Genomic DNA, 23,612 nt, shown 5'->3' with positions numbered 1-23,612 from the left:
CGTTTAAATGTTTTACTCATGTTGGCCACAGAGAAGGAGAGCCCACAGGCTTTGGTAGCGAGCTATGTCAGTCGTACTATATTGTCCTCAAAGCGAGCAAAGAAGTTGTTTAATTTGTCTGGGAGCAAGACGTCGATGTCCGCGATGGGGCTGGTTTTCTTTTTGCAGTCCGTGATTGACTGTAGACCCTGCCACATACATCTCGTGTTTGAGTCGTTGAATTGTGACTCTACTTTGTCTCTATACTGACACTTTGCTTGTTTGATTGCCTTGCGGAGGGAATAGCTACACTGTTTGTATTCGGTCATGTTTCCAGTCGCCTTCCCACCATGAGTACAACATCACCGATGCACTTGCTAATAAACTCGCTCACCGAGTCAACGTATACGTCAATTGTCTGAGGCTACCCGGAACATATCCCAGTCCACGGGATCGAAGCAATCTTGAAGCGTGGAATCCGATTGGTCAGACCAGCGTTGGAGAGACCTGAGCATGGGAGTTTCCTGTTTTAGTTTCTGTCTATAGGCTGGGAGCATCAAAATTGAGTCATGCTCAGATTTGCTGTAGGGAGGGCTTTGTATGCATCACGGAAGTTAGAGTAGCAATGGTCCGGAATGCTACCAGCCCGTGTCGCGCATTCGATATGCTGATAGAATTTAGGAAGTCTTGTTCTCAGATAAGATTTGTAAAAATCCCCAGCTACAATAAATGCAGCCTTAGGATATAAGATTTACAGTTTTACATAGAGTCCAGTGAAGTTCTTTCAGGGCCGTCGAGGTATCTGCTTGGGGGGATATACACGGCTGTGACTATAATCAAAGAGAATTCTCTTGGTAGATAATGAGGTCGGCATTTGAATGTAAGGAATTCTAGGTCAGGTGAACAAAAGGACTTGAGTTCCTGTATGTTGTTATGATCACACCATGAGTCATGAATCATAAGGCATACACCCCGCCCTCTTCTTACCAGAGAGATGTTTGTTTCTGTTGGCGCGATGCATGAATAAACCGGGTGGCTGTACCGACTCTGACAACGTATCCCGAGTGAGACATGTTTCCGTGAAACAGAGAATGTTACAATCTCTGTAATCTCTCCGGAAGGCAACTTGTGCCCTAATTTCGTCCACCTTGTTAACTAGAGGTTGGACATTGGCGAGTAATATGCTCGGAAGCGGCGGATGGTGTGCTCGCCTTCTGAGTCTCTCCTGCGGCGACCACGTTGTTTTGGGTCGGCCTCTGGGATAAGATCCCATGTCCAGGGTGGAGGTCCAAACAGAGGATCCGCTTCGGGAAAGTCGTATTCCTGGTCGTAATGATGGTAAGTTGACGTCGCTTTTATATCCAATAGTTCTTCCCGGCTGTATGTAATAACACTTGAGGTTTTCTGGGCTAACAATATAAGAAATTATACATAAATAACAAATTACTGCATAGTTTTCTTAGGTCCTGAAGGACCTGAAGCGAGGCGACCATCTCTGTCAGCGCCATTTTGCATGGGTGACTACTTTGAAGAATCTCAAATATAAAATATATTTTGATTCGTTTAACACTTATTTGGTTACTACATGATTCCATATGTGTTATTACATAGTTTTGATGTCTTCAATAGTATTGTACAATGTAGAAAATAGAAAAAAGAAAGAAAAACCCTTGAATGAGTAGGTGTGTCCAAACTTTTGACTGGTACTGTATAATCACAAGACATCTACAAACTCAGGCTAGTAGTCCAGATTCTCAATCTCAGAACCACCTGCAGAAGTAGACAGACATACACAGTTATATTGCACAGTAGAAAACGGCCAATGTGAGCATCATATTCAATAGGACATGCTGGACAATAACAGTAACATGCAAATATTTGGATTTTTTTCTCCCCACAGATATCCTATTCAATTACTGGTATGTGAGTTCTGTAAATCTGTACATTTTACATCATATCTGCTGCAGTTTCCTCAAGGGAGAGCCGTTTGAGTTTGTAACTTGTCCGAATCAAGACTGGACCTCTACAGTTGCCATAGCCAAACGTCACTTTGGAGCGAAAGATTTTAAACGGCTCCTTTGAGAAAGACTTGAGGGCCGAAATGTTGTCGTTTCTCTCATAACAGGGTACAATTTAGCCAGCTGTTTTTAAATAGAGCGTTTTGTGGACTGTTCACAGTCCCTGGTCTAAAGATGAAAGGCTTGGAAATGTCCGCTATGATACCTGCACTGCAGGAGCTAGCGAGGTGAGACTCGAGACTGCGCTGTCTATACGGTGGACATTGTTATTGTTTTGCTACGGTAGGTAACGTTAACTTAGCTAACATGCTAGCTAATGCTGGCTAACTTAGTACAGTTTTCCAACTGCTCCTCACATTGTTTAGTAAAATAATTTAACAGTATGACATGATAAACGTCACTAATGCTAACTAGCTCGGTAGCTTGTTAATAGTACACTAAGCTCGCTACTGTAGCTAACTAATTAACTACATTGCTGTAACAACTTGTTGTCAATGCAGTAGGTTTAAATAATGCAAAAACAAAGTGTTGGAGAAGAAAGTAAAAGTGCAATATGTGCTATGTAAGAAAGCTAACGTTTCAGTTCCTTACTCGGAACATGAGAACCATATGAAAGCTGGTGGTTCCTTTTAACATGATTCTTCAATATTCCCAGGTAAGAAGTTTTAGGTTGTAGTTATTATAGGAATTATAGGACTATTTCTCTCTATACCATTTGTATTTTATATACCTTCGACTGTTGGATGTTCTTATAGGCACTTTAGTATTGCCAGTGTAACAGTATAGCTTCCATCCCTCTCCTCGCTGGGCTCGAACCAGGAACACATCGACAACAGGCACCCTCGAAGCAGCGTTACCCATGCAGAGCAAGGGGAACAACCACTCCAAGTCTCAGAGCGAGTGACGTTTGAAATGCTATTAGCGCGCACCCCGCTAACTAGCTAGCCATTTCACATCGGTTACACCAGCCTAATCTCGGGAGTTGATAGGCTTGAATTCATAAACAGCGCAATGCTGGAAGAATTGCGAAGAGCTGCTGGCTACCATCGCTCAGTCAGACTGCTCTATCAAAAATCAAATCATAGACTTAATTATAACATAATAACACACAGAAATATGAGCCTTAGATCATTAATATGCTCGAATCCGAAAACTATCATTTAGAAAACAAAACGTTTATTCTTTCAGTGAAATACGGAACCGTTCCGTATTTTATCTAACGGGTGGCATCCCTATGTCTAAATATTGCTGTTACATTGCACAACCTTCAATGTTATGTCATAATTATGTACAATTCTGGCAAATTAATTATGGCCTTTGTTAGGAATAAATGGACTTCACACAGTTCACAATGAGCCAGGCAGCCCAAACTGTTGCATATACCCTGACTCTGCTTGCACGGAACACAAGAAAAGTGACACAATTTCCCAAGTTATAAGAAATTAATGTTAGCAGGCAATATTAACTAGATATGCAGGTTGAAAAATATATACTTGTGTATTGATTTTAAGAAAGGTATTGATGTTTATGGTTAGGTACATTGGTGCAACGACAGTGCTTTTTTTTTCGCAAATGCGCTTGTTAAATCATCACTCGTTTGTCGAAGTAGGCTGTGATTCGATGAGAAATTAACAGGCACCGCATCGATTATATGCAACGCAGGACACGCTAGATAAACTAGTAATATCGTCAACCATGTGTAGTTAACTAGTGATTATGTTAAGATTGATTGTTTTTTATAAGATAAGTTTAATGCTAGCAGGCAACTTACCTTGGCTTCTTGCTGCCCTCGCGTAACAGCTAGTCAGCCTGCCACGCAGGCTCCTCGTGGAGTGCAATGTAAGGCAGGTGGTTAGAGAGTTGGACTAGTAACCGGAAGGTTGCAAAAACGAATCCCCGAGCTGACAAGGTAAAAATCTGTCGTTCTGCCCCTGTACAAGGCAGTTAACCCACTGTTCCTAGGCCGTCATTGAAAATAAGAATGTGTTCTTAACTGATTTGCCTAGTTAAATAAAGGTGTTAAAAAACAAGGGGCCAAAAATACCGATTACCGATTGTTCTAAAAATTAATAGACCATTCCGATGAATCAGTCGACCTCTACTCCTTACTCCCTCGCCCTTATTCTCCCTCTCTGTCTCTCTCGCTAGAGTTCAGTAGGTGGGTTGTCGGCAGGTTGCTGCGAGTCGCCGCGTCTCCAAACGGTGACGTCATCCATGGGCGTGTCTCGGCCGTGCTCTGCTCCCTACTGCACGCACTCAGACCGCGAGCACCAATCACCTTCAACGTCATCGCCAAAGAGATGCTTGGATTAGCTCAGGACCTCAGCAATCTGCTCTACACACACACACACTCACACACCCCCGAAACACATACACACTCTACAAACACACACACCTTGTGGCCGGTAACCCTGCAGACTTTCTCTGTCTCTCTCACCCCTAATCTCACCCCTCACCCCTCCTCCTCCCCTCGCCTGCCGCCTTGGAAACCCTGGTTGCAGTGACAGTGAACGTTCTGACCGATGCCCTCAGGGGATTGGCCAGCCGCAGGGAGATGGGGATGGCTTGGGAGGCGGGCTGTTTGGTCTTGGCCTATGGGAATGCTAGGTTAAGGAAGGTTGCTATGGTGATGCTGAGGTGGTTGGCGGAGATTGGTGGGTTCCCGGAGAGGCGGAGTCAGGAGTTTATTACAGGGTACCTGATGCTGCTGGACACACACACACCTGAGCCAGAGACATATGGGGGAGAGCTGCTGAAGCTGACCCAGTGTGTGTTTGGATCTGGCACACACCTGCTCACACACACACACCTTTTGAGCGTACCCACCTTGCCCAGCTGTTGGAACGTGTTTGTGTTCTGGCAGGGGTGGGCTTCATGCTGGAATCAGAGGTCAGCCAATCGCTGAGCTTTGTCTTTAACTTCCTGTTGTCCGGTCCACCGGGATACGAGAGCGCCCCGTCGCTACGGAGACAGAGAGTCACTGATGTCTGCAGAACCCTCAGACATTCCATCGGGATGGAGAAACAGTCTGAGGTACGCACACACCATAGAGGTAGAAAGAGGACTCATCTTTGTATCTGTGCCATTATAAAGTGTTTCACAGCATGGCCAGTGCAATTGAGGCAATCTAATTTAAAGTAGTCAATTTTCTTCTTCTTTTGTGTAAAAAAAATCATAAAGCTAATGTTGATGATTTACCACCACCTGCAGTGCTGGAGTCCTGAACCAAATCTTGTGTGTCATTCATTTATTGTGGCCACTAGACGGCGGTGATATTTTATAAACCATAGGCAACCCAATTTGAAGAAGAAGACAATGCTCTGATCTTTTACTGATCGCTCCCAACCCATTGTAGTCTCCACCCAGTTGACTATTTTAAAATGGTGGAACCCCTCAATGGCAATGACCATGCTGAAACGGGTTTTTATCCATCTAGAGTCCCCTTTCCACCTGTATCACACACACACACACACACACACACACACACACACACACTGGCCTTCATTTATCAACCAATTGCATTTGATTTGTGTTCTTTGTGTGTTTGTCACACACACACAGTTCTTTGTGTGTGTGTCAGTGTGTGAAGGGGTTTCTTTACACTGCCCTGAAGGCTGAGGTTGCCGTGGTGATGCAAGAGAGGGAGGATGGAGAAACGCCTGCTAAGGGACCCTGTCTACCCATCACCCCCCTGGCCAGCAAGACCCCCGAAACTACCAGATGTGAGTCACATCTGATCTCAACTCTCTATATCACTCTAAATCCTACTGTCCATATCAACATGTTACCAACTTTATCTCTCTGTGTGCGTAGTGAGGTGTGAGCGGCGGGCTGCATGACCTTCTGGCCTCTCTGGTGAACTGTGACCTTGACCCGACGACCCCTGAGCCTGACGAAGACCCTGAGAGCTCTGGAGGGACTCGCTCTGGATGGTATTAGCAGTCTCAGTATGGGGTCCATTTCTCTCTCTCTGTAATCCAGGTGGATGGTAACAGTAGTCTCAGTATGGGGTCCATTTCTCTCTCTCTGTATTCCAGGTGGATGGTAACAGTAGTCTCAGTATTGGGTCCATTTCTCTCTCTCTGTATTCCAGGCGGATGGTAACAGTAGTCTCAGTATGGGGTCAATTTCTCTCTCTCTGTATTCCAGGTAGATGGTAACAGTAGTAGTCTCAGTATGGGGTCCATTTCTCTCTCTGTATTCCAGGTGGATGGTAACAGTAGTCTCAGTATGGGGTCCATTTCTCTCTCTCTGTATTCCAGGTGGATGGTAACAGTAGTAGTCTCAGTATGGGGTTCATTTCTCTCTCTGTATTCCAGGTGGATGGTAACAGTAGTCTCAGTATGGGGTCCATTTCTCTCTCTGTAATCCAGGTGGATGGTAACAGTAGTCTCAGTATGGGGTCCATTTCTCTCTCTCTGTATTCCAGGTGGATGGTAACAGTAGTCTCAGTATGGGTTCCATTTCCCTCTCTCTGTATTCCAGGTGGATGGTAACAGTAGTCTCAGTATGGGGTCCATTTCTCTCTCTCTGTATTCCAGGTGGATGGTAACAGTAGTCTCAGTATGGGGTCCATTTCTCTCTCTGTATTCCAGGTGGATGGTAACAGTAGTACTCTCAGTATGGGGTCCATTTCTCTCTCTCTGTATTCCAGGTGGATGGTAACAGTAGTCTCAGTATGGGGTCCATTTCTCTCTCTCTGTATTCCAGGTGGATGGTAACAGTAGTCTCAGTATGGGGTCCATTTCTCTCTCTCTGTATTCCAGGTTGATGGTAGCAGTAGTAGTCTCAGTATGGGGTCCATTTCTCTCTCTCTGTATTCCAGGTGGATGGTAACAGTAGTAGTCTCAGTATGGGGTCCATTTCTCTCGCTCTGTATTCCAGGTGGATGGTAACAGTAGTACTCTCATTATGCGGTCCATTTCAAGCAGTTGAAGCGCCTAGTGGAGGAGCCGTCGTTCAGCCAGATCCTGATCCCTCTGCAGTCTGTCCTCATCCCCACACTGCCCTCTACTGGCCCTGCAAACACACTGCACCACAACGCATTCCCCGGACACTGGGCCTACCTCCATGGCTTTGACGATACTGTGTGTGTGGGGGGGAGAGGTTTGTCTTTCTGTGTGTGTCGTGTCACATGGTGTGTGTGTGGGGGGGGAATAGTTTGTCTTTCTGTGTCTGTGTGTGTCGTGTCACATGGTGTGTGTGTGTGGGGAGGGGGGAGTAGTTTGTCTTTCTGTGTCTGTGTCGTGCCACATGGTGTGTGTGTGTATGTGTGTCTCATGATGATGTGTGTATAGGTGGAGATCCTAGCCTCCCTCCAGAAGCCCAAGAAGATCGGCCTGAAGGGAAGTGATGGGAGGAGCTACACTGTGATGTGTAAACCTAAAGATGACCTCCGGAAAGACTGTCGCCTCATGGAGTTCAACTGCCTCATCAACAAGGTGTTTAACCTGTCACTTCTCAAACTGGCATCTGTACAACAACAGACTGCTGTAGCCCAGAGATATCAGAACACTTCAGACTAGTGTGTGTGTGTGTGTGTGTGTGTGTGTGTGTGTGTGTGTGTGTGTGTGTGTGTGTGTGTGTGTGTGTGTGTGTGTGTGTGTGTGTGTGTGTGTGTGTGTGTGTGTGTGTGTGTGTGTGTGTGTGTGTGTGTGTGTGTGTGTGTGTGTGTGTGTGTGTGTGTGTGTGTGTGTGTGTGTGTGTGTGTGTGTGTGTGTGTGTGTGTGTGTGTGTGTGTGTGGTGCCTGCGTAAGGATGCAGAGTCCAGGAGGAGGGAGCTCCATATCCGTACATATGCTGTGATCCCACTGAATGAGGAGTGTGGCATCATCGAGTGGGTCAACAACACTGGAGGTCTCCGACACATTCTGAACAAACTCTACAAGGAGAGAGGTACACACACTGACCACACTCTACTAGGAGAGGTACACCCACTGACCACACTCTACTAGGAGAGAGGTACACACACTGACCACACTCTACTAGGAGAGAGGTACACACACTGACCTCACTCTACTAGGAGAGAGGTACACACACACTGACCAGACTCTACAAGGAGAGAGGTACACACACACTGACCATACTCTACTAGGAGAGAGGTACACACACACTGACCATACTCTACTAGGAGAGAGGTACACACACACTGACCATACTCTACTAGGAGAGAGGTACACACACACTGACCATACTCTACTAGGAGAGAGGTACACACACACTGACCATACTCTACTAGGAGAAAGGTACACACACACTGACCATACTCTACTAGGAGAGAGGTACACACACACTGACCATACTCTACTAGGAGAGAGGTACACACACACTGACCACACACTACTAGGAGACAGGTACACACACACTGACCACACTCTACAAGGAGAGAGGTACACACACACTGACCAGACTCTACTAGGAGAGATGTACACACACACTGACCATACTCTACTAGGAGAGAGGTACACACACACTGACCAGACTCTACTAGGAGAGAGGTACACACACACTGACCATACTCTACTAGGAGAGAGGTACACACACTGACCATACTCTACTAGGAGAGAGGTACACACACTGACCATACTCTACTAGGAGAGAGGTACACACACACTGACCATACTCTACTAGGAGACAGGTACACACACACTGACCACACTCTACTAGGAGACAGGTACACACACACACTGACCACACTCTACTAGGAGACAGGTACACACACTGACCATACTCTACTAGGAGAGAGGTACACACACACTGACCAGACTCTACTAGGAGAGAGGTACACACACTGACAACACTCTACTAGGAGAGAGGTACACACACTGACCACACTCTACTAGGAGAGAGGTACACACACACTGACCACACTCTACTAGGAGAGGTACACCCACTGACCACACTCTACTAGGAGAGAGGTACACACACTGACCACACTCTACTAGGAGAGAGGTACACACACTGACCTCACTCTACTAGGAGAGAGGTACACACACACTGACCAGACTCTACAAGGAGAGAGGTACACACACACTGACCATACTCTACTAGGAGAGAGGTACACACACACTGACCATACTCTACTAGGAGAGAGGTACACACACACTGACCATACTCTACTAGGAGAGAGGTACACACACACTGACCATACTCTACTAGGAGAGAGGTACACACACACTGACCATACTCTACTAGGAGAAAGGTACACACACACTGACCATACTCTACTAGGAGAGAGGTACACACACACTGACCATACTCTACTAGGAGAGAGGTACACACACACTGACCACACACTACTAGGAGACAGGTACACACACACTGACCACACTCTACAAGGAGAGAGGTACACACACACTGACCAGACTCTACTAGGAGAGATGTACACACACACTGACCATACTCTACTAGGAGAGAGGTACACACACACTGACCAGACTCTACTAGGAGAGAGGTACACACACACTGACCATACTCTACTAGGAGAGAGGTACACACACTGACCATACTCTACTAGGAGAGAGGTACACACACTGACCATACTCTACTAGGAGAGAGGTACACACACACTGACCATACTCTACTAGGAGACAGGTACACACACACTGACCACACTCTACTAGGAGACAGGTACACACACACACTGACCACACTCTACTAGGAGACAGGTACACACACTGACCATACTCTACTAGGAGAGAGGTACACACACACTGACCAGACTCTACTAGGAGAGAGGTACACACACTGACAACACTCTACTAGGAGAGAGGTACACACACTGACCACACTCTACTAGGAGAGAGGTACACACACACTGACCACACTCTAGTAGGAGAGAGGTACACACACTGACAACACACGCCACATACTCAATAAAACGTGTGTGTGTGTGTGTGTGTGTGTGTGTAGGTATCCTGATGTCAGGTAAAGAGTTGAAGAAGTTCATTCTTCCTCAGACTGCATCATTTGAGGAGAAGCTGAAAGTCCATAAGGACCTCCTGTGTGCCAGACACCCCCCTGGCTTCTATGAATGGTTCCTCCGAACCTTCCCTGACCCCACCACATGGTACGACCAAGTACACACACACGTTTACAACATACACTATACATTACTGGTGATTAAGTGTGTGTGTGTGTGTGTGTGTGTGTGTGTGTGTGTGTGTGTGTGTGTGTGTGTGTGTGTGTGTGTGTGTGTGTGTGTGTGTGTGTGTGTGTGTGTGTGTGTGTGTGTGTGTGTGTGTGTGTGTGTGTGTGTGTGTGTAATGTGGGTACAGCAGCAGGTCAGCCTACTGTCGCTCCACAGCGGTGATGTCCGTGGTGGGCTACATCCTGGGTCTTGGAGACCGCCATGGAGAGAACATCCTGTTTGACTCATTCACCGGGGAGTGTGTTCACGTCGACTTCAACTGCCTCTTCAACAAGGTGTGTGTTGCTTGGACTTGCTTGCACCTCAACTTCATGAGGCCAAATTGAATACATGCCTCTTGATCCCACCCCTTCTCTTTCTGTCTCCTCCCTCTCTTTCTCTCTCTTTCTCTCTCCCTAACCCCCCTCACTCTCTCAGGATGTGACGTTTGATGTTCCGGAAGTGGTTCCGTTCAGACTGACCCAGAACATGGTCCATGCTATGGGCCCTATGGGGACAGAGGGGCTGTTCAGAACCGCCTGTGAAGTCGCGCTACGCCTGATGAGAGACCAGAGAACCACTCATGAGGTACACACACATATATATAAACACACACACAAACACACATAAACACAGGGATTTAAATGAAGCTGTCCCTCTTGCCAGAGGCTACTCAGATCAACATGTGCCAAACTAGCCCACCAGGTGAGTGGGACTTCAAAGGACCAATGGTGGGGTGTACAGGTGTTGTGTGTTTCAGTGTACTGAAGACGTTTCTCCCATGACCCTCTAGTAGAGTGGAGTAAACCCAAAGGACGATCCAAGACACAGGCCAGTGAGACTGGAGGGATAGTCAACGAGAAGGTAAACACACACTCTATCCCTCTCTCTCTCTAAATAAATGTTCATATAAAACACAGTATCTCTAAATGCATGTGAAAGGATTAACTAACACATCCTTTCTCCCCTCCCAGGCCAAGACCCATGTGTGTGAGATTGATCAGCGTTTGCAGGGCGTGATAAAGAGTCGTAACAAGGTGTTGGGTCTGCCTCTGTCTATAGAGGGACACGTTCACTACCTGATACAGGAGGCTACCGACGACAAACTACTGTGTCAGATGTACCTGGGCTGGGGACCTTACCTGTGATACACACGGCTTCTCTGAGACACTGTTTACGATGTTCAATATTTGACTTGTTCTGTTATCAATGAAATTCTCTTTTTCATGTTTTTGTAAATCTGGAGTAATTGTTATGTTTTTCATGGGGCAGTTGCAAATTTTACTGTACTAAAAAAAAAAAGTATTTAAATGTGTGTGTGTGTGTGTGTAATCTCATTACAGCTGCAATCTCTTGGGGTATGTCTCTATAAGCTTGAGACATCAAGCCACTGGGATTTTGGCCCATTCAAGGCAAAACTGCTCCAGCTCCTTCAAGTTGGATGGGTTCTGATGGTGTACAGCAATCTATAAATCATACCATAGATTGTCAATTGGATTGAGGTCTGGGCTTTCACTAGTCCATTCCAAGACATTTAAATGTTTCCCCTTAAACCACTCGAGTGTTGCTTTAGCAGTATGCTTAGGGTCATTGTCCTGCTGGAAGCTGAACCTCCATCCCAGTCTCAAATCTCTGAAAGACTGAAACAGGTTTCCCTCAAGAATTTCACTGTATTTAGCACAGATACATCATTCCTTCAATTCTGACCAGTTTCCCAATCCCCGCCAATGGAAAAACATCCCCACAGCATTTGGTGGGTGGCCCTCTTTTGGTAGGTTTGTTGTGGTGCCATATTCTTTCAATTTTTTTAATGGATTTAATGGTGCTGTGTGGGATATTCAAAGTTTCAGATATTTTTTTATAACCCAACCCTGATCTGTACATCTCCACAACTTTGTCCCTGCTTGCTTAGTGGTGTTGCAGACTCTGGGGCCTTTCAGAACATTTAATTGTGTGACTTCTGAAGGTAATTGGTTGCACAAGATATTATTTAAGGATTTCATAGCAAAGGGGGTGAATACATATGCACGCACTACTTTTCCGTGTTTATTTTTTTAAACAAGTACACTTTTTTCATTTCGCTTCACCAATTTCGACTATTTTGTTTATGTCCATTACATGACATCCAAATTAAAATCCATTTAAATTACAGGTTGTAATGCAACAAAATAAGAACAACGCCAAGGGGGTGAATACTTTTGCAAGGCACTGTACATGAACCATTCACTCACACATGACAGAGGGAGTTTGACATTTTGCGGGACACCTACTCTTCTTCGCGTCATAGCGCGACAAAATTTGCAGCAGCCCATTGACGTCACCAAAACATCCCCTAAAGACGCGAATAGAAAAACGAGCTGCTGGAGAGGTAAACAGATTCCGCTGTCATTCATTCAAACAACGCGAGCTGATATGATGGATATTCTTAGCTCCTCTGTGTGGAAAATGTTATGACAGGATACATCACCGCTAGTCATACTCTGTCTTTCTAGAATGGTCGTTGTTTACGGTCTCAGTGTTTCACATGCCAGTAATCCGGTTAGAAGAGATGTATTTTTATAGCTGTCCACGGCTGCTAGACAACTAGCCTAGCTCGTTGCGCCGTAGGAGAGCGGCCGACCTTGACCAGATGGATATCACGAGGCTCGCTGTGGACGCGGGCGCGTTTATCAACCGAGCTGTTCAGGTGAGGGAGATGTTGAATTTAACTTCATTGATCTCCAAGGGTCGATTTCTATGTCAATCTGATTCAGTTAGATAGTAGCGGGGATGACAGCAGTGTATTTGCTTAACATATATAGCTAGTTGTCACAAGATGTAATAATAATAAATAAATTGTGCTCAAGTGAACAAAGCCGCTGGTCGGCAATCGGAGATTCAGCACCATTCATATGGACAACGTCATGTTCAGCACCACGTGACAGTGGACAGCGACGGTCTCAGGAGCAGCCATTCCTCAAAGAAATAGCCTTTCATGTGATCCTTTGAAACTGCATCTACAACACACACACTCTCACACATAGATGACGTGTTGTATCTCCTCAGTATACGGAGGAAGCTCTGGGACAGGCTGAGAAGACAGAGTTGGACAGCCGGTTGGAGAGTCTCCTGGACAGAGCAGAGTCCACTAAGACCTGGACTGACAAAATCATCTCACAGACTGAGACTTTATTGCAGCCTAACCCTGGTTAGTTTGTGTGTGTGCGTGTGTGCGTGTGTGTGTGCGTTTGTGTGTGTGTGTGTGTGTGTGTGTGTGTAAGCTAAGGGATTTTAACCTCTAACCCCTGATCTCTGAACCCTAATCTTTTAGGAGCTCGTTTAGAGGACTTGTTGTATAAGGGTCTGGATTGGAGCGCCCCTGAGAGGCCAACCCCCCACGAGCTGCTGAGTGAAAACATGATGGACGCTGCTCTGGAACTGGGGAGACACACACCCTACGGTACACACACACACACACACACACCCTACGGTACACACACACCCTACGATACACACACACACTATGGTTAGAGACTGGACATGTGTATATATGTGTGTGTGTGTGTAGGTAGTACTCTGATTAAGTGTGGGGAGTTGGAGAGGCAGATCGGGTTGGCGAACAAGAAGCTGATCCAGAGTACAGACATCAACTTCCTGTCTCCTCTACGGAGGTTTACTGACCAGGAATACACAGTCATACAGGTACACACACACACACCACACCACAACACACACACACTATTATAACACAAATACACTCTGACAACTGCGTGTGTGTGTTTGTGTGTGTGTGTGCGTGTGTGTGTGCGTAGAATGAGCGCAGGCAGCTGGTGAATAAGCGGTTAGATCTGGACATTGCAAAGGCCAGACTGAGAAAGGCACAGGAAGCAGACATCGAGGCCCGGGTGAGAACACACATACTGCTGACCTCATACTGCCCACCTCATACTGCTGACCTCGTACTGCTGACCTCGTACTGCTGACCTCCTACTACTGACCTCATACTGCTGACCCCGTACTGCCCACCCCGTACTGCTGACCTCGTACTGCTGATCTCCTACTGCTGACCTCCTACTGCTGACCTCATACTGCTGACCTCATACTGCTGACCACCTACTGCTGACCTCGTACTGCTGACCTCGTACTGCTGACCTCATACTGCCCACCTCATACTGCTGACCACCTACTGCTGACCTCGTACTGCTGACCTCGTACTGCTGACCTCATACTGCCCACCTCATACTGCTGACCTCCTACTGCTGACCTCCTACTGCTGACCTCGTACTGCTGACCTCATACTGCTGACCTCATACTGCTGATCTCCTACTGCTGACCTCGTACTGCTGACCTCGTACTGCTGACCTCGTACTGCCCACCTTATACCGCTGACCTCCTACTGCTGACCTCCTACTGCTGACCTCCTACTGCTGACCTCATACTGCTGACCTCCTACTGCTGACCTCATACTGCCCACCTCATACTGCTGACCTCCTACTGCTGACTTCCTACTGCCCACCTCATACTGCTGACCTCCTACTGCTGACCTCCTACTGCTGACCTCATACTGCTGACCTCATACTGCCCACCTCGTACTGCTGACCTCATACTGGTGACCTCTCACTGCTGACCTCGTACTGCTGACCCCATACTGCTGACCACACACTGCTGACTTCTCACTGCTGACCCCATACTGCTGACCACACACTGCTGACCTCGTACTGCTGACCTCGTACTGCTGACCTCCTACTGCTGACCCCATACTGCTAACCTCCTACTGCTGATCTCACACTGCTGACCTCATGAATTGACCCTTCGCTAACCAGCTGAGATAGCAAACAATGTAACAAATTATCATTTTGGAATATCAAAATACTCCAAAAGGCTCTGCATCTCAGGAATCACAGTAGCAAGTACCCCTGGTGCACTGTTACATTATTTTTAAATGATTACATTTTTGTTATTTAAAAAAAAGAAAACTCTGTTTTTGCCATAGCCCTCACTGACTTTCATACGATTTAAACGTGAGTTTGTCCTAGGTGTCAGACTGGATGACAGTTGCTATCCATTGGACCTACTCAGACTTAACGAAGGGTCAATGGTGGCTTGAAAGATTTATGCGTATTTGGGTCAGGAGAGGTGTGCCTTAGGTTTCCAAGAATGTCAACAATGCATAGCATCAAAAGTCAAGTCTCATCTCTCTCTCCTCTCTCTATCTATCTCTCTCGCCCTCTCTCTATCTCATTCTCTCTCTCTCGCTCTCTGTGTCTCTTTCTTTCTTTCTCATTCTCTCTCTCTTTCTTTCTCATTCTCTCTCTCTCTCTTTTTCTCATTCTCTCTCCTTCTCTCTCTCTCCCTTTCTCTCTTTCAGGGTCTAAATGCTAACCCATTAGGAGAGGAGTATGTAGCCCATGTCTCCTACATGTTCAGCTTCCTACGAGTCAGATGGCTGAAGGTCAGTCCTCACATATACACATGCACACTCCCACATGCTTGTTTTAACATCAGATAGCACAGTAAGACTGGACGATATAATGAAAATGGACCAGCAGTTTTCTCATTGGTTGGTACTGTTCCTGTCAGTTTTCTCATTGGTTAGTCCTGTTCCTTTGTCTTCTCATTGATCTATGTATCTCTATCCATTGCTGTCAGATGTGGGCCCAGGAAGTCTCTCAGGCAGAGATGGAGCTGAGGATCTCTCAGTGTGTGTTTGACCGACAGTCAGAGATCACCAGACTACTGCTGGAGGGAATCAACACTACACATGTATGTACCAACACGCACGCGCACACACATTCACATAGACTGGTATTAACACAGACACCTGCTCACTCTCTCGTTCTACCCTGTCTGTTGCAGGCTGCCCATTCGAGAAGCCTGTCTGACTTTGTAGAAGCCCAGGGTAGCTACTACGCTCAGTGTTACCAGCTCACACAGGACCTACACACCCAACTGGCCTGGTGTGTGTGTGTGTGTGTGTGTGTGTGTGTGTGTGTGTGTGTGTGTGTGTGTGTGTGTGTGTGTGTGTGTGTGTGTGTGTGTGTGTGTGTGTGTGTGTGTGTGTGTGTGTGTGTGTGTGTGTGTGTGTGTGTGTGTGTGTGTGTGTGTGTGTTAACCACTTTTTGTTTTCTCTCATTGTAGCGCTCCCCCTCTGATCTGCTACAATAACAACTGGCACTTAGAAACTAACCAACCCTCAACAGGTAACCTGCCCTTAGCAACCATTCAGCCCCTAGCAACCAGTGACTCTGCAACAACCAACCAGGCAACTAGCCAACCCTTAACAACCACCCAGCCCTTAGCAACATGTGAGTCTTCGACAACCATCCAGGCAACTAGCCAACCCCTATCAACCAACCAGGCAAACAGCCAACCCTTAGCAACCAACCAGACAGCCAATGAGTCCTCAAAAACCAACAAGTCCTCGACAACCAATAAGTCCTTGACAAACAACCAGACAAGCAGACAACTCTTAGCAACCACTGGATCCTCTACAACCAACCAGGTAAACAACTAGTTTAGATTAGTTTATTAGACAAAAATCACATATCAAGGTCAAAGACTTATTTCCATTTTGGTCTGCTAGGCTTTGTCAATCATCCAGACAAACAGCCAAGCCCTACAAACCAACCAGGCAACCAGCCAAGCCCTACAAACCAACCAGGCAACCAGCCAACCCCTACAAACCAACCAGGCAACCAGCCAACCCCTACAAACCAACCAGGCAATCCGCCAACCCCTACAAACCAACCAGGCAACCAGCCAACCCCTACAAACCAACCAGGCAACCAGCCAACCCCTACAAACCAACCAGGCAACCAGCCAACCTCTGCAAACCAACCAGGCAACCAGCCAACCTCTAGGAACCAACCAGGCAACCAGCCAACCCCTACAAACCAACCAGGCAATCCGCCAACCCCTACAAACCAACCCGGCAACCAGCCAACCTCTAGGAACCAACCAGGCAACCAGCCAACCCCGACAAACCAACCAGGCAACCAGCCAACCCCTACAAACCAACCAGGCAACCAGCCAACCTCTAGGAACCAACCAGGCAACCAGCCAACCTGTAGGAACCAACCAGGCAACCAGCCAACCTCTACAAACCAACCAGGCAACCAGACAACCCCTACAAACCAACCCGGCAACCAGCCAACCTCTAGGAACCAACCAGGCAACCAGCCAATCCCTACAAACCATCCAGGCAACCAATGAGTCCCCAACAACCAATGTGTTCTCAACAACTAATGAGTCCTTGATCACCAACCAGGTAACTAACCAGCCCTCAACATCCAATCAGGTAACCAACCAATCTCTAGCAACCTACCGGACAAACAGCTAGCCCTTAGCAACCAATGAGTCGTCAACAAACAACGAGAACTCGAAAAACAACCAGGCAACCAGCCAACCCTTGAAAACCAACCAGGCAACCAGACAACCCCTACAAACCAACCAGGCAACCAATGAGTCCCCAACAACCAATGTGTCCTCATCAACCAACCAGGCAACAAACCAACCCTTGAAAACCAACCAGGAACTCATTGAACCCTTAGCAACCAATGAGTCATCAACCACCAACCAACCCATACAAACCAACCAGGCAACAGACAGCCCTTGACAAGCAACCAGGAAACTGGTGCACTTATGTGGCTATATTGAAGCAACATCTCAAGACATCAGTCAGGATGTTAAAGCTTGGTCGCAAATGGGTCTTCCAAATGGACAATGACCACAAGCATACATCCAAAGTTGTAGCAAAATGGCTTAAGGACAACAAAGTCAAGGTGTTGGAGTGGCCATCACAAAGCCCTGACCTCAATCCTATAGAATTTGTGGGGAGAACTGAAAAAGCATGTGCGAACAAGGAGGCCTACAAACCTGACTCAGTTACACCAGCTCTGTCAGGAGGAATGAGCCAAAATTCACCTAACTTATTGTGGGAAGCTTGTGGAAGGCTACCCGAAATGTTTGACCCAAGTTAAACAATTTAAAGGCAATGCTACCAAATATTAATGTAAACTTCTGACCCACTGGAAATCATTTTATTTCTTTCTGAAAAGAAATAAAAGCTGAAACAAATCAGCTACTATTATTCTGACATTTCACATTCTTAAAATAAAGTGGTGATCCTAACTGACCTAATACAGGGATTTTTTACTAGGATTAAATGTCAGGAATTGTGAAAAACTGAGTTTAAAAGTATTTGGCTAGTGTGTATGTAAACTAAATGTGTATGTAAACTTCCGACTTCAACTGTATCTATTGGAGCATCCATGTACTCTTTAAGTGAGTTATGTATCCAGGCCTAAATGTATGTATATGGTGGTGATCTATGTGGAGGTTATCTAGATGTATATGCATGTAGGTTACTGTATATGCTGGTATAGATCTATATGGTTGGTATATGTCTATTTGGAGACTTAGAAATGGAGTAACATTGACAGCTGTGTTTACATTATGTATTGTGTCGTCTGAAAACAGTTTGTGTGATCAAGAGAGGTGACATTTTGTTGCATATGGAATATGTGTGTGTGTGTGTGTGTGACCCTTCACCTCTATAGGGTGAGGCCATTTTCCATGTCATGCTTATTCCATAGTATTAAACATACACACAGCCTTGAATATAGTCCCACCAGGCTAAACCATGTAAAAGTTTCCGTCTACAGATGTTTTCAATTGACCCTGCCTGAGAGGGCAGCTATACACACACACACACACACACACGGACACACACACACGCACGACAGCCCCGCCTCGATCTGCTGGTGCTGAGGTCTACGTGGTTACTCTGGGTTACTGGGACACAGAACACACACACATTAACTATTGAGGTTTGACTTCCCTGTCTCTGAACCTGTCAGGGTTGTTTCAGTGACATTATGTTTTATTATTAACTCTGACCATATTAGATCATCTGGAATTATTTAGAATCATATTAAACTGATAATGAGGCTCTGGTGCAGTGTGATGTTTATCAGAGCTCTGAATCTATGGCTGCCATGTTCCCGGTCTGAACCCTGTTCAGACTATGAAGTGTGTGTGAGTGTGTGTGTTTGTGTGTGCGCACACCCGCCCTCTCTCAGCTGAGGGCCTGTATCAGAGCCAAATGAGAAGTCGGAGTCTTAAGTTTGTCCATGGCTGTCGGTATTCCTGGGTTTCCTGTGGCGTTCCCGGTCATAATAACTGTTTCCTGTGACTATGGAATACTTCACCTGTCCGTCAGTGAGAGGTCTCCTGGTGAGAGGTTTTATGGACGAGCCGCATCCTGTGTGGCTGAGGAAATATGAACTCCAGATCTACGCACACACACACACACACACACACAGCTTTACTTAGTACGCTGTTTGGGGATATTACATTTTATAGTATGCAAACTTAAAAAATAAAAAAAAATAGCATTTTGTACAGTTAGTCAATTGTAAATACTTTTATTAAGCTATATGTAGGTGAGAATTCTGGTTCGGTATCGGAGATATTTTACTAAACAACAGTTGCATACTTCTCACGGTCTTCTACAACATGAGCAGACCTGTGGCGAGGTGAACCTTGGAAGTCCTTGGTCATAGTTTCCACATCTCCATTGAGGGACCTGTCTTTGGTACACATACTGCGGAGGAAGGGGGACACAGTCAGGTATGTACACATACACACACACACACACACAATGCACACATTCTTGTTGGCCCATGCAGGGAGACCGACAACATGACGTTACCAAAACATTCCCATCTAAAATAGTCAGTGAATCATTTTTATGTCTGATTGAGCACACTGTGGTCTAACCCGCTAGCAGCAGGTAGGTGACCACAGCTGACATCGGGATCCTTCAACAGGTGCAGACGTCTCAAGGTATATAGTAAAGTCATTTAGCAAACAGAGTGACTTACAGTAGTGAGTGCATATATTTAATAGTCTTTATGTACTGGTCCCCTGTGGGAATTGAATCGACAACCCTGGCGTTGCAAGCGCTATGCGCTACCAGCTGAGTCACATTTATTGATTTTGTAGAAATCAATAAAACAGACCAGCCCAAAAATGAAACTTATCTGTTGTTCTGGTTTCAACCTTGACTTTTTCATGACGTGTCTCTTGTACACGTACTGCTTAACTGAGATGTGTGTATATAAGTCAGGGGTCTGAGCCTCATAAAGTGTATCATATCGGAACAGGTATCGTTTTAGAATGAGGGGTGCTGTTGCTCTGCTGGTGTTGCTGTTCTGTCTGGGGCATGGACTCAGGAGGAGAGTGGAGGATGTTCTGTCTGCAGGTGAAGAAGAAGCCGGGTGTGGAGGTCATGGGCAGGCGTTGTTACAGTCAGCATCAAAACTTGAGACATCTGTGGCATTGTGTTATGTGCCAAAACTGCACATTTTAGAGTGGCATTTTACAATTTGCACCTGTGTAATTATCATGCTGTTTAATCAGCTTCTAAACTCAGCAAAAAAATAAACGTCCTCTCACTGTCAACTGCGTTTATTTTCAGCAAACTTAACATTTGTAAATATTTGTATGAACATAAGTTTCAACAACTGAGACATAAACTGAACAAGTTCCACAGACATGTGACTAACAGAAATGGAATAATGTGTCCCTGAACAAAGGGGGGGTCAAAATCAAAAGTAACAGTCAGTTTCTGGTGTGGCCACCAGCTGCATTAAGTACTGCAGTGCATCTCCTCCTCATGGACTGCACCAGATTTGCCAGTTCTTGCTGTGAGATGTTACCCCACTCTTCCACCAAGGCACCTGCAAGTTCCTGGACATTTCTGGGGGGAATGGCCCTAGCCCTCACCCTCCGATCCAACAGGTCCCAAACGTGCTCAATGGGATTGAGATCCAGGCTCTTTGCTGGCCATGGCAGAACACTGACATTCCTGTCTTGCAGGAAATCATGCGCAGAACGAGCAGTATTTCTGGTGGTATTGTCATGCTGGAGGGTCATGTCAGGATGAGCCTGCAGGAAGGGTACCACTTGAGGGAGGAAGATGTCTTCCCTGTAACGCACAGCGCTGAGATTGCCTGCAATGACAACAAACTCAGTCCGATGATGTTGTGACACACCGCCCCAGACCATGATGGACCCTCCACCTCCAAATTGATCCCGCTCCAGAGTACAGGCCTCGGTGTAACGCTCATTCCATCGACGATAAACGCGAATCCGATCATCACCCCTGGTGAGACAGAACCGTGACTCGTCAGTGAAGAGCACTTTTGGCCAGTCCTGTCTGGTCCAGCGACGGTGGGTTTGTGCCCATAGGCGACGTTGTTGCTGGTGATGTCTGGTGAGGACCGGCCTTACAATAGGCCTACAAGCGCTCAGTCCAGCTCTCTCAGCCCAGCCTCTCTCAGCCTATTGCGGACAGTATGAGCATTAATGGAGGGATTGTGCGTTCCTGGTGTAACTCGGGCAGTTGTTGTTGCCATCCTGTACCTGTCCCGCAGGTGTGATGTTCGGATGTACCGATCCTGTGCAGGTGTTGTTACACGTGGTCTGCCACTGCGAGGACGATCAGCTGTCCGTCCTGTCTCCCTGTAGCGCTGTCTTAGGCGTCTCACAGTACGGACATTGCAATTTATTGCCCTGGCCACATCTGCAGTCCTCATGCCTCCTTGCAGCATGCCTAAGGCACGTTCACACAGATGAGCAGGGACCCTGGGCATCTTTCTTTTGGTGTTTTTCAGAGTCTGTAGAAAGGCCTCTTTAGTGTCCTAAGTTTACACAACTGTGACCTTAATTGCCTACCGCCTGTAAGCTGATAGTGTCTTAACGTCCGTTCCACAGGTGTATGTTCATTCGTTGTTTATGGTTCATTGAACAAGCATGGGAAACAGTGTTTAAACCCTTCACAATGAAGATCTGTGAAATTATTTGGATTTTTTACAAATGATCTTTGAAAGACAGGGTCCTGAAAAAGGGACGTTTCTTTTTTGCTGAGTTTATATATGGCACACCTGTCAGGTGGATGGATTATCTTGGTTTAGGAGAAATGCTCACTAACAGCGATCAAATTTGTGGACAACCATTGAGAGAAATCAGCTTTTTGTGAGCATGGAACATTTCTGGGATCTTTTATTTCAGCTCATGAAACATGGGACCAACACTTTACATGTTGTGTTTATATTTTTGTTCTGTATATATTAGTTGAATCAATGTCATTACTAAACCACAAAACATATTACATATTTTGCTGGTGGAATATTGGTGTGTCTTCGATCTTCTTCAGCCCTGGAGGCCAGACTGAGTGCCAGTGAGAGAGAACTGACCACCACTAGGAATGATGTTGAGGAACTGAAGAGACAGAACACAGGTAATGAAAGATCCAGACCCGGCCGTTGAGAGAAGAGCTACAGCTCACATGTCTCACATCTAACGTCTCACCCTGTTGTTGTTTCAGTCACGGAGCATTCCACTGAACTATCATCGTGGGGACAGAACAAAATGAACGCTCTCTAAGTGGAACTGTGTGTTTTCTCTCCTGTGTTCACAGACAGACCAAACGTGGCTTTCTCTGCTGCTGGTTTGAACGATAATGGACCCATAGGTCCCTTCAATACTGACAACAACCTGGTCTACACCAGAGTCATCACCAACATCGGCAAGGCCTACAGTCTGATTACAGGTAAGATGCCTGTTTCTGTCCAGATGTGGTGTTCCGTGTGCCAGAATGGAAGTGGAGAAAAGTAAAGAGTTGACCCCTCTCTTCTTGTCCTCTGCTGCAGGTGCCTTCACAGCACCAGTGTCTACTACACCCGAGTCACTGCTTCTCATACTGCGAGTTGACCCCTCTCTTCTTGTCCTCTGCTGCAGGTGCCTTCACAGCACCAGTGAGAGGCGTCTACTACATCAGATTCACCACTGCTCAACATGGGCTTGGTTACATGGGTATATCCATGTTCAAGAATGGGCAGGCGACCATGTCTAACTATTATTACAATAGCCATGGATACTGGATCCATTTATCTAATGAAGTCATTCTGGAGCTGGAGGAGGGAGACGTGGTGTACATGCGTCTCCCTGCGAGCTTCAGGCTCTATGATGACACAAAACATCTTCAGTGGCTTCCTGCTTTTCACTGTGTGAGAACATCAGAAATACTGTAATGGTCTCATGTGAAGAAGAGTTTGAATGTCAGGGCCTCGTGGAGCCACAAACACATCTTGAAAAGGGGAGATGAATCACACATCCTTTGTAAAGCTAAGATCTAAAGATCTAAGGGTTGTCATTATGAGCCAGATTTAATAAGTGACAATACACCAGAAGCAATGCTAAATCACACACTATACTGAACTGTACACTACTGAACTGTACACTACTGAACTGTACACTACTGAACTGTATACTACTGAATTGTATACTATACTGAACTGTACACTACTGAACTGTACACTATACTGAACTGTACACGACTGAACTGTACACTATACTGAACTGTACACTACTGAACTGTACACTACTGAACTGTATACTATACTGAACTGTACACTACTGAACTGTACACTACTGAACTGTAT

At 46.1% G+C, this 23,612-nt stretch overlaps 1 protein-coding gene, 1 long non-coding RNA gene and 1 pseudogene across 5 annotated transcripts; all 3 read left to right on the top strand.

Annotated features, from left to right (window-relative positions):
* Positions 1–3,664: 3,664 nt before the first annotated feature.
* On the top strand, positions 3,665–7,432 carry LOC139402459 (uncharacterized). 2 transcript variants are annotated; one of them, XR_011633253.1, is made up of 4 exons: positions 3,665–5,030; positions 5,559–5,929; positions 6,882–7,103; positions 7,295–7,432. It is a non-coding gene; the product is annotated as an uncharacterized lncRNA (long non-coding RNA). The 2 variants fall into 2 exon arrangements; XR_011633254.1 differs by lacking the exon at positions 6,882–7,103.
* A 309-nt stretch (positions 7,433–7,741) lies between these two features.
* On the top strand, positions 7,742–11,402 carry LOC139402450 (serine/threonine-protein kinase ATR-like; annotated as a pseudogene).
* A 1,060-nt stretch (positions 11,403–12,462) lies between these two features.
* On the top strand, positions 12,463–19,058 carry LOC139402456 (endophilin-B1-like). Of its 3 annotated transcripts, none has more exons than XM_071146414.1 (11): positions 12,463–12,811; positions 13,171–13,312; positions 13,436–13,564; positions 13,673–13,806; positions 13,917–14,009; positions 15,473–15,556; positions 15,754–15,867; positions 15,961–16,061; positions 16,243–16,606; positions 16,688–16,975; positions 17,066–19,058. In XM_071146414.1, exons 1-11 carry the CDS (start codon positions 12,755–12,757, stop codon positions 17,441–17,443), a joined length of 1,884 nt encoding a protein of 627 aa, XP_071002515.1. In that variant the 5' UTR covers positions 12,463–12,754; the 3' UTR covers positions 17,444–19,058. The 3 variants fall into 3 exon arrangements, with proteins under 3 accessions (XP_071002515.1, XP_071002516.1, XP_071002513.1); XM_071146415.1 differs by having other exon boundaries at positions 16,688–17,035; positions 17,156–19,052; XM_071146412.1 differs by having other exon boundaries at positions 16,688–19,042.
* The last annotated feature ends 4,554 nt before the right edge of the window (positions 19,059–23,612 follow it).

Source organism: Oncorhynchus clarkii, unplaced genomic scaffold, assembly GCF_045791955.1.
Source record: "Oncorhynchus clarkii lewisi isolate Uvic-CL-2024 unplaced genomic scaffold, UVic_Ocla_1.0 unplaced_contig_1720_pilon_pilon, whole genome shotgun sequence".
Lineage (NCBI taxonomy): Eukaryota > Metazoa > Chordata > Actinopteri > Salmoniformes > Salmonidae > Oncorhynchus > Oncorhynchus clarkii.
The sequence above is the reverse complement of the archived record's forward strand: the minus strand, read 5'-3'. Positions and strand labels throughout refer to the sequence as shown.

Excerpts from the sequence above, each read along its gene's own strand:
- LOC139402456 (XM_071146412.1), top strand. The coding sequence starts at position 12,755 with ATGGATATCACGAGGCTCGCTGTGGACGCGGGCGCGTTTATCAACCGA. Across the intron at positions 14,010-15,472 it reads AAGCAGACATCGAGGCCCGG|GGTCTAAATGCTAACCCATT; the intron begins GTGAGAACACAC and ends TCTCTCTTTCAG. Across the intron at positions 16,062-16,242 it reads CTACACACCCAACTGGCCTG|CGCTCCCCCTCTGATCTGCT; the intron begins GTGTGTGTGTGT and ends CTCTCATTGTAG.